The 14,953-nt window shown below is 38.2% G+C and overlaps 1 protein-coding gene across 1 annotated transcript in view; it reads right to left on the reverse strand.

Moving 5' to 3' along the window:
- Positions 1 to 3,374: 3,374 nt before the first annotated feature.
- Positions 3,375 to 14,953, reverse strand: part of AGXT2 (alanine--glyoxylate aminotransferase 2) — a 52,836-nt gene continuing 41,257 nt past the window's right edge. Inside the window, 5 exon segments of the mRNA XM_056824543.1 lie at positions 3,375 to 3,689; positions 4,789 to 4,887; positions 7,905 to 8,054; positions 12,955 to 13,046; positions 14,026 to 14,358. Coding sequence (XP_056680521.1) covers positions 3,573 to 3,689; positions 4,789 to 4,887; positions 7,905 to 8,054; positions 12,955 to 13,046; positions 14,026 to 14,358 — 791 coding nt within the window. The 3' untranslated portion in view covers positions 3,375 to 3,572.

Genomic DNA, 14,953 nt, shown 5'->3' on the forward strand with positions numbered 1-14,953 from the left:
AATGAATCCCCCTGGCATGTAAAGATTCTTTTTTTCCTTATTTTTTCCATCTTGGCTGATGTCATCAGGGGGCTGAAAATTACAAGCTGGGCTAGAAGAAGGTGGACTTTTCTATTACAAAAAGGAACACATCCTCTCTTTGTATGAGCTGTTCAGATCTGACCAAGTAAAGATGATAGCTATTCTAATTATATTGTCCAATGTCAGTCAGTATTACTACATCAGTATAGGTTATGCACCTCTAAATTATACTAATGGTACAGGGAAGGGAGGCATTATTATATTGTAATATACTGTAAGATCATGTGATAATTGGATCTCTACAGGAAAGATTCTGTTAAAAAATTAGTCTCTTCTTAGTGGTCTTTAATGCTTCTTCCTTTCTCGCCTCCTTCACTCCATTTTTTTTTTCTTTTGTAAGGAACAAACAATGAGTCATAATGATCACACTTATTGTTGCCATTGTTGCACTGATTATCACATCACAGGCTTAGTGTCAAAACATGATTACAAACCCACTAGTTTGCTGTCCACAGGCTTGGTAAATCCCATCGAAACTGTCCTTACACTTCTTAAATGAAAATAGTTACTCAATTTCAGGTTTGATTTTCACTCTAATAGCTCAGCATTCATTAGTTTGATTTTGAGAAAGGAAATAAAAAATGACTTCTTGGTTATTTATTTATTTAAAATCCTTACCTTCTATCTGAAAATAAGTGTAGGTTCCAAAGCAGAAAAGCTGAAGGACTAGGGAATTGGAGTTAAGTGACTTGCCCAGGGTCACACAGTTAGGAAGGATCTGAAACCACATTTGAACCCAGGGCCTATCAACTGCAGGCATGACTTTCTATCCATTTCTATTCATTTTCTCTTCATTTCTATCCTTTGAGCTACCTAGCTGCTGCTTGATTGTTGTTTTTTTTTAAACTCTTACCTTCCAGCTTAGAATCAATACTGCGATTCCAAGACAGAAGAGAGGTAAGGGCTAGGAAATTGGGGTTAAGTGACTTGCCCAGGATCACACAGCTAGGAAGTGTCCAGATTTAAACCCAGGACCTCCCATCTCTGGGCCTGACTCTCAATCCACTGAGCCACCCAGCTACCCACTGCTTGACTTTTTAAATTTCACTCTCGAGATTATGGGAAGAAAGAGAGTATGTAGTTCAAAGCAGAATATATTTAATTAAACATAGAAAGATGAGTAACAAGAAAGAGCTTCTCCATATAAACAATGTTATCTTCCTATAAGTTACACAATACTGGCTATGGAGAAGACACCTTCATGGAACATGTGTGACAAGGGAATATAGACACACTGGGAAACATGCATTTCCAGAGCAACTCATATCTATTATGCTGCAGAACAGGGGCTCTTAATTTTTCCTTTTTTGGGGTGGGCATCATGGAACTTTTGGTGGTCTAGTGAAATCTACAGATCATTTCTCAGAATAATGCTTTAAATGCATTTATTTAAATGCATGAATAGAATTGCAAAGGAAATCAATGATATGGAAACCAAAAATATCAAAATATATGAAAAAATGCCATTTAGTGCATGGATCCCCAAGACACTTGATGTAGAGGCTTTGGTTATGCCTCTGGTTGAGGTACTCTTTCTGATGTTCTGTGATGTGGTTCTTTCTCTTCTATTGTTCTCTCTGCTTTTATTAATCAATCAAAATTAATTTCTTTCCTATTGCTCTCTCTGCTTTTATTGCTGCTACCATTTGCAGGTCTTCAGCTAGCATAGCCACCCTTAACTTTTTTGTGACAAAAACTTAAACAGTTGCTAGCTAGGTAGAGAAATCCTTAGAAATTTTATGCATCTGTTTTCAAATTCCCCCCCCCCCCCCCCCCCGGGGCTTGGTGTATCTCAGCTCAAACTTTTTTTTTTTACTTTTTACTTATTTCAACTTTATTTTATCTTTTAAAATTTTATTTAATTAACTTAGAGTATTTTTCCAGGATTACAAAAATCATGTTCTTTCCCTCCTCTCCCCTTGACCCCCTCCCATAGTCGACACACAATTCCACTGGGTTTTACATGAGTCATTAGTCAAGACCTATTTTCATATTACTGATATTTGCACTAGGGTGATCATTTAGAGTTTATAACCCCAATCATATCCCCATTGACTCATGTGATCAAGCAGCTGTTTTTCTTCTGTGTTTCTACTCCCACAGTTCTTTCTCTGGATGTGGATAATGTTCTTTCTCACAAGTCCCTCAGAATTGTCCTGGATTATTGCATTGTTGCTAGTAGAGAAGTCCATTACATTTGATCGTACCACAGTGTATCAGTCTCTATGTACAATGTTCTCCTGGTTCTGCTCCTCTCACTCTGCATCAATTCCTGGAGGTCATTCCAGTACACATGGAATTCCTCCAGTTCATTGTTTCTTTGAGCACAGTTGCATTCCATCACCATCATTTAGCCATTTCCCAATCAAAGGGCACAGAATGTATCTTGATTGAAGGGTAGAATTTGAATAAGGAGGATGGCAGGCATAGTATTCTAGCCTGAACAGCTGGAACAAAAAGATAGTGTTGAAAATGGTAGGGTATGTTCCTTCATCATCAGGATTACACTTCTGGACACACATGACTTATTATTCTTTCTCTTAAATTGCATTGTTCAGAACTAGACGTGCAAGGTCTTGTCCACATGGGGAAAAGTAGAATCCTTACAATATTACATAATGGATCCAGTACTCTATGCTTCTGTTAAAGCAGCCTAAGATTTCATTAGCTTTTTTTAGCTACCAGATTATGCTACTGACATCTATGGAATTTTTTGCTAATCCAAAATTCCTTAATCTTTTTCACTGGAATTACTATTAAGACAAGTTTTTGGAACCTTATGCTGGTCAGCTAGTCAATAAACAATCATTGAATGCTTATTATGTGCCAGGCACTATGCTAAATTCCAGTGAATTTTTGAAATTAGGATTAGGATATTGAATGAAAGAATGCATTTATTGTGATAGGGCACGGAGGTGGCACCATGGATAGAGTGCTGGGCTTTCAGGAAGAATCTCCTTCTTGACTCTAAATCTGGACCAGGTACTTACTAGATGGATGACCCTGGGCAGTTCACTTAACCCTATTTGCCTCAGTTTCCTCATTTATAAAATGAACTAGAGAAGGAAATGTCATACCATTTCAGTATCTCTGCCAAGAAAATCCTAAAATGGGTCACAAAGACTTGGATATGACTAAAAAATGACTGAACAACCCAATGAACTCTCTATGGATGATTTTTAGGAAACTGTGGACAAGAATCAGAGAATGAAAACATGTGGATAATTTGCTATCTGAATCATTGGAGAAAGTTTTTATGCCCATGAAATCATGAACCCTTCCAAGTATCAACGTTCAAAGCAAAGAATTCACATTTATTCTTATTAAATATTGTCTTGTCAGCTTAACCTATTAATCCAGCCTTTTGAGAGCCCTTTGGGCTCTGAGCCTTTCCAGATCTGTATATGACCTGTGAATTGAAGCACCCTAATGAAACTCCAGTTAGTTCTTGAACATGGTGGAAAGGTCTTGAGGATTTTTGAAGTCTTTTTTTAAAACTTCTCTTTAGCCCTTTTTTCCATATGTCTTCTCAATACAGAATGAAATACTTCCACTGCAAAATCAGCCTCCTCTTTTGTGATGCACATTGGGGGTGCAATTCGGAATGTCTGGAGAAGGAAGAGAAGAGAATACACCCTAGGTTGTTGTAGCAATCAACGTGGTTCAATGGAAAAGCATTAAAAGGGAACTGAGAGTATTATTTGCATTATGCTGCTCCTGTTACTGGCAATCATTAGTTATCTTCAATAGTTCATTTTTACACATTTGCATGTTGTCTTTGTCTTGTTAGGGTTTTAAAACACTGATTTGCTAGTTAAAATGTCATGACTAGGACAAGAATAAAATATCTTTCTAGGAAAATGCCATTATTTTGATAAGAATTCACAGTGGTATGTTCCCTTGTCATCTTTAAGTCTCTGCCCCATATGGGAGACTCCTTTAAAGTTCTTGGATATGATGAAATTGGGGAATAGAGAACATTTTACTATCCTTTATCGCATTGGACTAGCAAAGAGAAAAAAATCTTGAACAAATCTGAGGCTACTTTTACTTTTGTTCCTTTCTAGAAGTCATTTACCATAGGAGAATATACGTTCTAGAAGCCACTTACTATGTAATAAATGCTAGCCAGCTACCTCTGATCATATTACATGAGTGGATAAAGATAATAGAAGTAAGACTTGGAGTAAAAATAGCAACAACCATTCTGACTATAATTTACATTAATTATTCAGTTTACTAAATATGTATTGTTTGTTCACTATTATAATGATATATACATATGTGTATATGTACGTATATGCACACACACACACCTTATAACTTGAGTTGTTTCTTTGGAAAGTTTCTTTGGAAAGAGTGGGGAAGGAGACTTTTCTTTTCTTAAAAAGGTATATTCCTGTAGAAGAGGCAATTCCCTTTTACTCATAATTCCACAGCTGGAGAAAAGGTTCACTGCCATTTTGTGTGTCATCTAAACATCATTACTCAGAGGTAAATGGCTACTGACTTGACAATATGGTATGATAATCAGTATTGCTGAGCCATGTTTTTGAATATGAAAAAATATATATATATAATGTAGGGGCAGACCACTTAGCACTCACTGCCACTACCAAGAAGGGACCAGCATCAGGAAATTAAGTCAGATTTCAACTAGTTGGACATTTGGGCATTTCAACAAGAGCAGTTCAGACTTTTTTATACCTGACTAAAAAGTCCACCTCTGCCAAGGAGAAGACCCATGTCTTTGCATTCTTCATGGATTAGATTCATTTCTTTGAGAGGAAGAGGTTGACGGCTCTCCTGCAAATAGATTTATTTAAAGAAAACTTGAAGTATTTAATGTCATAATTCTAAAGAAAATGCAACTGACACAGTTGGAGGGCTCCAGAGGCCACTTACTTAAACCCATACCTGACCTGGAGGTCCCTCTACAATAGAAATGCTTATTTCGGACAGTCTAATTCTCTGGAAATTTTTCTTTATACTGAGACTAAATACTTCTTTCTGCAATTTTCAGTGGGTCTAGGGCCAAATAAAATAAGTTGAATAATATACATTCTTCTATATAATGGCCTTTTATTTATTTTTTATTTTTTTGAATTGAAAAATTTTATTTAATCAATTAATTTAGAATATTTTTGCATGGTTACAAGATTCATGTTCTTTCCCTCCCCTCCTCCGCACCCCAGCCCCCTCTAGCCAATGAGCAATTCCACTGGGTTTTACTTATGTCATTAATCAAGACCTATTTCCATATAATTGATATTTGCACCAGGGGGGTCATTTAGAGTCTACATCCCCAATCATATCCCCCTCAACCCATGTGATCAAGCAGTTGTTTTTCTTCTGTGTTTCTACTCCCACAGTTCTTTCTCTGGATGTGGATGGTGTTCTTTCTCATAAGTCCCTCAGAATTGTCCTGGATCATTGCATTGCTGCTAGTAGAGAAGTTATAATGGCCTTTTAAATGCTTCAAGGGAGCTATTATGTTTCCTCTGAATCTTCCTTTCTCCAGACTAAATTCTTCCAAATTCTTAATCCTTATAAGATCATGAAGTTCATCCAGTCCACTCACTATCCTGCTTATCCCCTTTGAATGCTTTCTAGTTTATCAATGTCCTTTCCAAATTGCAGGGGAGGAATTGAACACAATATTTCCAGTGTGTTCTGGGCAAGGTACAGGGTACCAGTATCAGGGTTTCCCTCCTTCTGAAAAAGATTTGGGAGTTTTTAGTGAACTTTAATCTCATTATAAATCAAGAAAAGTAGTGTGTTCTTGGGTGGCATAAAGAAGATCCCAGAGTCTAGCTAGGGTGAACTTTGTTCCTTTGTAGAAAAGTGACAATATTATACAACACACATCTCAGTATTATGTTAAAGAAAACAACTTAAAAGACCAAAACTTTTATACAAAATGTGTTTTAAAGAATATGGGGTGCATGTGGCAGCTAGGTGGCTCAGTGGATAGAGAGTCAGGTCTAGTGATTGAAAATCCTGGGTTTAAATCTGTTCTTAGACATTTCCTATCTGTGTGACCCTGGGCATGTCACTTAACCCCAATTGCCTAGCCCTTACAGCTCTTTTGCCTTAGTAATTAATAATATTGATTCTGAGATGAAGGAAAAAGGCTTTTTAAAAAAATCTATGGTGTAAATATTTGGGAAAGGGTGAAACAAATTATGATGCATGAATATAATATAATATTACTCAAATGATGAAGAGAAATGATTCAGAAAAAGCATAGGAAGGTTTATATGAATTAATACAGTGAAGTAAGTAGAAACCAGAAAGCAATATACACAATGACAACACCAATAAAATGGAAAGAACAGAAAAAGAAACTAAATACTGTGTAACACAATACAATGTACAATACATGGCTTCTGTTTGGAGTAAATGGAAGCTTACATTTTGGTGGGTGAGAATTAGAGCTGGAAGAGACTTTGGAGATCATCTAGATCAATGCCCTCATTTTATAGGTGAGGAAACTGAGGGCTAGGGGCATTTAATGACTTTTCCAAGATAATAGGGCATGTAATCAAGCCCAAGTCTACTGCTTCTAACTCTCATGCTCTTGTTACCACTTGTCTTGGCAGGAATGTGGCCAGAATATAGACTGTCTTGAATGCCAGGCTTAGGAGTTTAGATGCAATATTTTAGTCAATTAAAGGCTGTGTGGTGTGGTGGATGGAGGCCCAGTCTTAGGGTCAGGAAGACCTGGTTCTAGTTCTGCCTCTGGTATATACTAGCTGAGTGACTATAGGGAAAGCATTTACTCTCATAGTCCCAAGCAACTGTCTACGAATTTAAGTTAAAGTAACTATGTAATGAAATGGAATTTAGATGTAGAGAAGGAATTTTCTGTCTTGATGAAATAACAGTTTGCCTGACCAAAAAGAAAAAAGGAAAATCACTGAAAGGTTTGGGACAGGCAAATGACAATCTAAGTAATGTTTTAGGAAAATGGTTCTGATTCCATAATTCAGCATGGCTTGGCATGGAGAAAGACAGGAGGTAGAAAGAGTAGATAGGAGACTTTGATGGTAGTGATGACTGATGAGTTGGAGGGGACTTCAGAGATGACCTAGTCCCACCCTCTCATTTTACAAGTGAGAAAACTCAGATACAGGAAGTTTAAGTGAATTGCCTATGGTCAGGTTAATATTAGAAATGGAAAGGAAGGGATTAATGTAGGGGATATTGAAATAGAAAAAGGAAGTATCGCTAGGGATTGGTGATTGATTTGATATAGGTGAGAGAGTGAGTTATAAGATGACTCCAAGGTTTAAGCTCTGAGCGATGGGGAGAAAATGGATCCTTTTAGTAGAAATAGGGAAAGTAGAAAGGGAAGCTGACTTGGCGAGGAGGTTAGATGATGGCTCCAGTTCTAATATGTTCAATTCAAAGAGATGATAAGAGTCTGAAATTGTGAACTGCTTGGGTTTGGTATGAAGGAAATTAGAAGAAAAATCAGAACAAAAACCCAGCATTTTGGGTAGCCTTCCCTCTCCCTGTAGAGTTCTTGTTCTCTATCCTTCCACTTATATATCCTTAGACGCCACTGTTCACCTCTCATAATGAAATTGACCTGAGATTCTCTCTCAGCGCTCTCTCCCTCAGCTCAGTGGGATTCTGGTGCCATCTGCTAGAGTTGTTTGTTTCCTACATTCAGCCTGATAATCTCTAATGGGCTCCACTGAATTTTGTTGTCCTTGGATACTCTCTCATAGAGAAAACTGGATCTGAGTTTTCAGACAGCACTTCCTTCTTAGACTGACAGTTGCTGCATCTTTGCAGGGAAGAAACCTAGGACTCACCTGATCTTGCACCATTTCTACTCCTATCATGAGGCCCTTTCCACGGACATCTCCAATTATTTCAAATTCATTCTGTAGCTTGGCCAACTTCAGAAGCAGATAGGAACCAGTTTCTTGGCTGTTTTCCTGTAGACCATCTTCTTTAATTGCCTAGTGATGGAAAAAGCAACACAGAAGACATAATGAAACAAATACAGATGTTGATTGTTGGATCATAAAAGTAAACATTTTGCTCCTAGTTCTTCCTTTTTTGGTCCATACATTCAGACATGTTGTGTTCTCCATTAGAATGTGAGATCCTTGAGAGCAGAGGCTATCCCATTTTTCTATTTATATCCCCCGCTCTTAGCACAATGCTCATCACAGTAAATTCTTAACCAATGCTAACCAGAGTCACTCTGGCTTTCTAGTAACGAATTGTGGTCGGCAATTGCAGGCATGCCTGTAGAGAGAATGCTGTGTGCCCTTTTTTCCATGTGTGCCATAGGTTTGCCATTACTTCCATAGATACTGATGATACAATTGGTCAATCAATAAACATTTATTAAGCACCAACTATTTGCCAGGCATTGGGCTAAATGTTGGGGATACAAAAAGAGGCAAAAGAAGGTTTCTGTTCTCAAGGAGGTCACAATCTAACTAGGGAAACAAGGTACAAACAAATATATACAAGCAAGCCATATAAAGGATAAATGGGAAATGATTAAAAGAAGGAAGGTGCTAAATACAAGAGTAGTTGGGAAAAGATTCCTGTAGAAGATGAGATTTTAGCTAAGACATAAAGGAAACCAGAGTGGTCAGCAGTCAAAGTGGAGGAGAGAGTGTTCCCGGCATGGGGGACAGTCAGAGAAAACGTCCCCATCCAAGAGCTGGAGTATCATAGTATTCTGAAAACCTAAAGGGAAGAATGTCCCAAGTAAGATAGATTGATAAACAGTGTAAAAAGGCTGCAGAGAGGTCAAGAAAAATTATTTTGAGAGAAGACCTTTGGATCCGGCAAAAGATCATCTGTAGTTTTTGAAAGAGCCATTTTAGTGGGATGAAATGAGAAGCTGGATTATAAGGGGTTAAGAAGAGAGTGAAAGTAGAGGAAGTGGAAGCACCTATTGTAGACAGTCTTTTTGAGGAGGTACAAAGTGCAATAGGTTTTTTTCAGGATGATGCAAAAAGCCTTTCCTCAAATCTAGGTTCTGGCACCCATTTTCACTTGAATATTCTCTGTCTCTGTCTCTCTCTCTCTCTGTCTCTCTGTCTCTGTCTCTGTCTCTGTCTCTCTCTCTATAGATATACACACACACCTATATATACATATATTATCTCCCTAATTCATTAATGTACATATCTTTAAAATAAATTTTATCAAAAACAGATCAAGATTCAAAAGAAGAAATACTCTTGGGTCAGACAGAGGGAAACATAGAGAAGATGGTGAAATGACCAACATTAATTCTTAATTATCAAGTAGATTCAGAACATATGGAAAAAATCCCTTATGGAGATGATATGGATTCAAATACTGGGTCTGCCACAAAATGCCTGAGTGAACTAAAGCTGGTCAAAAAGCTCCCTCTGGGCTTTTGTTTTCTCATTTCTACAATAAGGTAGTTGGACTAATTAGGGAGCACAGTGGATAGAGAACCAGATCTGGAGTTGGGAGACCTTGGGTTCAAATCTGATCTCAGACATTTCCTAGTTGTGTGGCTGTGGGCAAGTCACTTAACCCCAATTTCCTAGCCATTACTGATCTTCTGCCTTGGAACCAGTGCTTCATATCTACTATAAGACAGAAGGTATTTTTTTTAAAGTATGTTTAAAAACAAAGTATATTTTAGCTGTCACTCTTAGCCTAGGAATATTCACATCAGGAGAAATAACCAGTCAGTCACTCCCACAAGGCTTGGATATTCTTATGGACTGCTGTATATGGTAGCCTACAGTAGTTCAACATGACCTAATATTAACAATTATAGGATGGTATAAGAATTATCAAACACTTTACATGTTAGTTCATTGGAGCTCCCCAACAACCCTACCAGATAGATGTAACAAATAGCATTTTAAATATTTTATAATATGGAAAACAGAGATTCTGAGAGGTTGACTCATTTTGTCCATTATTATACAAATAGTTACTAAAGTCATCTCTTTGTCACTCACACAGCTATCACCTTGGTTCAAGCCTTCATCTTCTCTCTCTTAGACTACTGTAGTAATTTTCTGTTCATTTTCCCTTATCTCAAGTCTCTCCTCACTCCAATCCAACCTTCACACTGATGCCAAAATAATTTTCCTGGATTTTATGTCTCATCATGCCACATCCCTCCATAGGTTTGGTCATGTCCTGTCCCATCAACTCTACAAAGCATCAGAGGTAGAATTCGAACTTTCTTGACCCCAAATCCATGGCTCCTTCCAACACATCAAACTACATATCAGTCAGCTGCCTTCATGTAAGGCAGCAAAGTAAAAGTAAGAATGAGAGGCAGAATGAACAGTACTAAAAAAGTGAAAAATAGAGAATATGGTTAGTAAACCACTAATCAAGCTTCACTGACTAACAACAATAGTTTGTAATGCCATCTACTGTTTTTTGTTGTCATTTCAGTCCATGTCCAAGTCTTTGTGACCCCAGTTGAGGTTTTCTTGGCAAAGTAACTTTGCCATTTCCATCTCCAGCTCATTTACAGATGAGAAACCAGAGTCTAACAAGGTTAATTGACTTACCCAGGGTCACACAGCTAGTAAGTGTCTGAGGCTGGATTTGAACTCAGATCTTTTTGACTCCAGATTCAACACTCTATTCACTGAGCCACTTAATTGCCCCAAGTGTCATCTATTAGCTATGTGTCTATGTGTGTGTGTGTGTCTCTAGTTTGAGGGTATCCTTACTTTGGTAAGGATATTGTTTCTCCAGCACTTCTGGCCCCCAAAGTGAGTTTTCTAAGGGTTGATAGAATGATGTATTATAGTCATCTATGCAGTTTCTATTCATCATTGTATACCAAATTTCCATTTTACCTTTATGTTTTTAAAGGCAGGACCTGAATCATTTGGTAGCAAAAATAGTAATTATTGATGATGGTGATTCCATTTCTATAGAGTTTCATGGTTTATAAATCACTGTTCTCACTGGGTGACTCAGTGTATAGAGTACTGGATCTGGAGTCAGAAAGATCTGAGTTAAAATCTGATCTTAATTATTTACTAGCTGTTTGACCCTGCATGAGTCACTTCACCTCGATTTGTCTTTATCCTCTGGAAGAGGAAAAGGCAAACCACTCTAATACCTTTGCCAAGAAAACCTCAGAATGGGATCATGAAGAATTAGATATGACTGACCGAAGAACAACTTCACTATAACTCAGTGACTAGAAGGTGGACATACTGTGAAAATATATTGTATTTTTTACTAAAGCTGAGATAAGACAGTTGTATGCCTTAGAAATATTTGAAAATTTTGTCCCTGTGTTTTAGTATCCATTGGAATCATCCAATCTTTACTGCTGCCACAAAGTGTGGAATTTTCTGGCCCTAAAAACATGTTTATGGTGTAGGGGATAAAGATCCAGCTTTGGAGTCAGAGAGACCTGGGCTCAAGTCCAGTGCTTATTGCATTCTGGCTGTGTGTCCTGGAGAAGTTGGCTGAATCTCTCAGCAACCCAGACAACCTTAGAAGAATGAAAATTACAAACAATTTATTTGCATTGGTGGGGAGTTTCAGCTATAATATTTCCCTTTATTGGTGAAATCATAGGGTCTAGACCCACCAATCCAACAAAATTCTTAACAATATGTCCTTCAAATCCAGAGGAACTTGTGAGAAAGAAGACTATCCACCTCCAGAGACAGAACTGTGGGAGTAGAAGCACAGAAGAAAAACATGTGATCGTCCAGTTCATGATGAACCAGTAGTTCAATAGGGATATGAATAGGTTTTTGGTGTTAAAAGATCACTCTACTGTAAAAATGAATAACATGGAAATAGGTTTTGAACAATGATACATGTATAACCCAGTGGAACTGCTTGTCAGCTCTGGGAGGAGGGAGGGATGAAGAAGGGGTGGGGAAATCAGGAATCATGTAACCATGGAAAAAATATTCTAAATTTAAAAAATAGGAAAAATATGTCCTTCATTGTATCTATTATAATTTCACTTGCATTCATTGTCTCCTCTCCACTAACACAGCTACCTCCTTAGATCTAGTCTTCATCATTTCTTACCTGAACTATCACAATAGCTTCCTGTTTTGGTCTTCCTGTCTCAAGCATCTCCTCATTTGAACCCATTCTCCACATGGCCACTAAAGTAGTTTTCCTAAATTACAATTTTGATCTGCTCTACAAACTCCAGTGGCTCCCCATTGCCTCAAAAAAAAAATAGAAATTCCTATTTAGTATTTAGAGTTCTTTTTTTAACCTTTTCAGTCTTCTTTTACTTTAATTCCTTCACTCACTCTGTGATCCAGTCATATTGGTATGACGTTTACTTATAGGAAACCTCTTTTCTCTTCTTTGTGCCTTTTTCATGGCTGTCTTCTATGCCTAGAAGGCACTTCCAACTCACCTCCACCTCTTAGGATCTCTTAGGATCTTAGTGATGCTCTGATAAACCTAAGAAAAGTTGTAAAGTGCCTTGGTATGTTCATATAAGAAATACTTATTAAATAATGGGGTTAGCTATTATATGTGATTTTCAGCTTACACAAAGGGTCTTGGAATGTATTAGATACATAAAGCAAGGTCCTTATATATATATATATATATATATATATATATATATATATATATATATATATATATATATGCTATGTCTGGGGGGGTGTCCTCCAATGGAATAAAATCTCTGGAGTGGTGGCTATTCTACCTTTGTATCCTCATCACTTAGCATACTGCTTGGCAATAGTCAGTGCTTAAAAATGCTTGTTGCCTGCCTGATTTCCCAAGTATATTACACCCTAGGTAGGCGTCCACCTTGCCAACCTCTACTGCTGATTTTGTCTTTGATGTCTGCCATATTTGTACCTGAAGAAATGAGTCATCGGTACTTACATCAAGTACAGCAGATGCAATCACACCAGCTATTGGGTTTCCAGAAAATGTGTTGAAGAAATTCATGGATTTAGTTAAGGATTTAGCAATCTCTACAGGAAGAAAAATAAAAGTCTTAAAAAAAATTCTTACCTTCTGTCTTGGAACCAATACTGAGTATTGGTTCCAAGGCAGAAGAGTGGTAAGGGTAGGTAATTAGTGTTAAATTACTTGTTTGGGGTCACAAAACCAGGAAATATCTGAGCCCAGATTTGAATGAGGGTCTCCTGTCTCTCCATCCATTGAGTTGCCTAGCTGCCCCCAAATAAAAATCTAATGCACAGAATAAGAGTCTCACCCTTTTTCTCCCAGTTTATCACCACACCATCTGAATCATCTTTTGCTTTGTGTTGACAATGATATTATGCATTCTTTACTCATATAATAACTTTCAAAGATACGGTACTTACCTGACATTGTAAGAATGAACCCCACACCTCAAAAATTAATGAGGCATGGAGAAAGACCCTGGCATTCTTTTCCTCCTCTGTCTCCCTTATGCTCAGAGAAATAGAGAGTGCCTATTATCTCACTATCTTCTGAAGGTACTCCTCCCCACTCCCATTCCTTCCATTCAACAGAGAAGAGAAAAGGAATAAATATATCAGAGAATTAATAAAAAATAATTTCCAGGATATTTCTTGGAGTCAGTCAAATTCAGGCTAACATACTATACTTTTTAGAAATATACTACCTGTTGTACAAGGATCTTTGGGAAGGAATGGTCGCCAACACCAGTGGTATATGTGCACTGTGGATGTCTGTGTGATTGTGGTCATGCTTCTGTACCGCTTCTGCTCCTTCAGATCATGCCCGTGACTGACTTAAGGATGATGAGCTGAGCCCCTGATTCATCATGTCTGACTATACCAGCCTTTGCTCACTCCCCCTTTCCCTTGGAAAATATGTCCGCTACGGACACCCTGGAACATGACCCTTATGTTTCATTGGCCTGAAAACAAAATATGCTCATGTTTTAGGATGGTGAACTAGTGGACCTGGCAACAGAAGCAAACTGAGTATTGGTCTTACCTGGTGTGGTTACAACTGCTGACATGGGGAAGCCATTTGCTATCCCCTTGGCCATGGTGACAATATCAGGGAGGACTCCGTGACTTTGGAATCCCCAGAAATGAGTGCCCAGTCTGCCAAATCCTGTCTGTACCTGGTGAGAGCAAGTTCAGAAATCAGGCTTTTTTTTTTTTTGAGAAATACTGTTCTTTTAACATTCGTTAAAAAAAGCAACAACACCCTTATCTTCTGTCTTAAAATCAATGTTGTATATTGGCTCCAAAGCAGAAGAGTGGTAAGGGCTGGGCAATGGGGGATTTGTCCAGTGTCTGAAGCCAGGTTTGAACTGAGAACCTCCTGTTTAATAGACCTGATTCTCAAGCCACTGAGCCACCTAGATGCTTCTACAACATTCACTTATTTTTTTAAATCCTTAGCTTCTGTCTTGGAATCAATACTGTGTATTGCTTCCAAGGCAGAAGAGCAGTAAGGGCTAGGTAATGAGGGTTAAGTGACTTGCTCAGGGTCACACAGTTGTTTTGAGGAAGGAGGTAAGAGTGGTAGGAAAAGGGGTGGGGAGATGATATGTGGTCTTTAGAGATGTTATTCCAGAAACTCGTAGTAGGTGGCATGGTGTCATCATAGGACAGTAGTATGTTTCAGAATGCTTAGATAGGGCAAACTAGCCAAATATAAAACCCTTTCTTGGATTTTGATTTTGCTATCTCCTTTTTTTTTGTGGGAAGCCTTTTCCATCTTTTTCTTCTCTCCTTGACTACTCTTCCTTCCTTCCTTCCTTCCTTCCTTCCTTCCTTCCTTCCTTCCTTCCTTCCTTCCTTCCTTCCTTCCTTCCTTCCTTCCTTCCTTCCTTCCTTCCTTCCCTCCCTCCCTCCCTCCCTCCCTCCCTCCCTCCCTCCCTCCCTCCCTCCCTCCCTCCCTCCCTCCCTCC

Source organism: Monodelphis domestica, chromosome 3, assembly GCF_027887165.1.
Source record: "Monodelphis domestica isolate mMonDom1 chromosome 3, mMonDom1.pri, whole genome shotgun sequence".
In the NCBI taxonomy this organism is placed as follows: Eukaryota; Metazoa; Chordata; class Mammalia; order Didelphimorphia; family Didelphidae; genus Monodelphis; species Monodelphis domestica.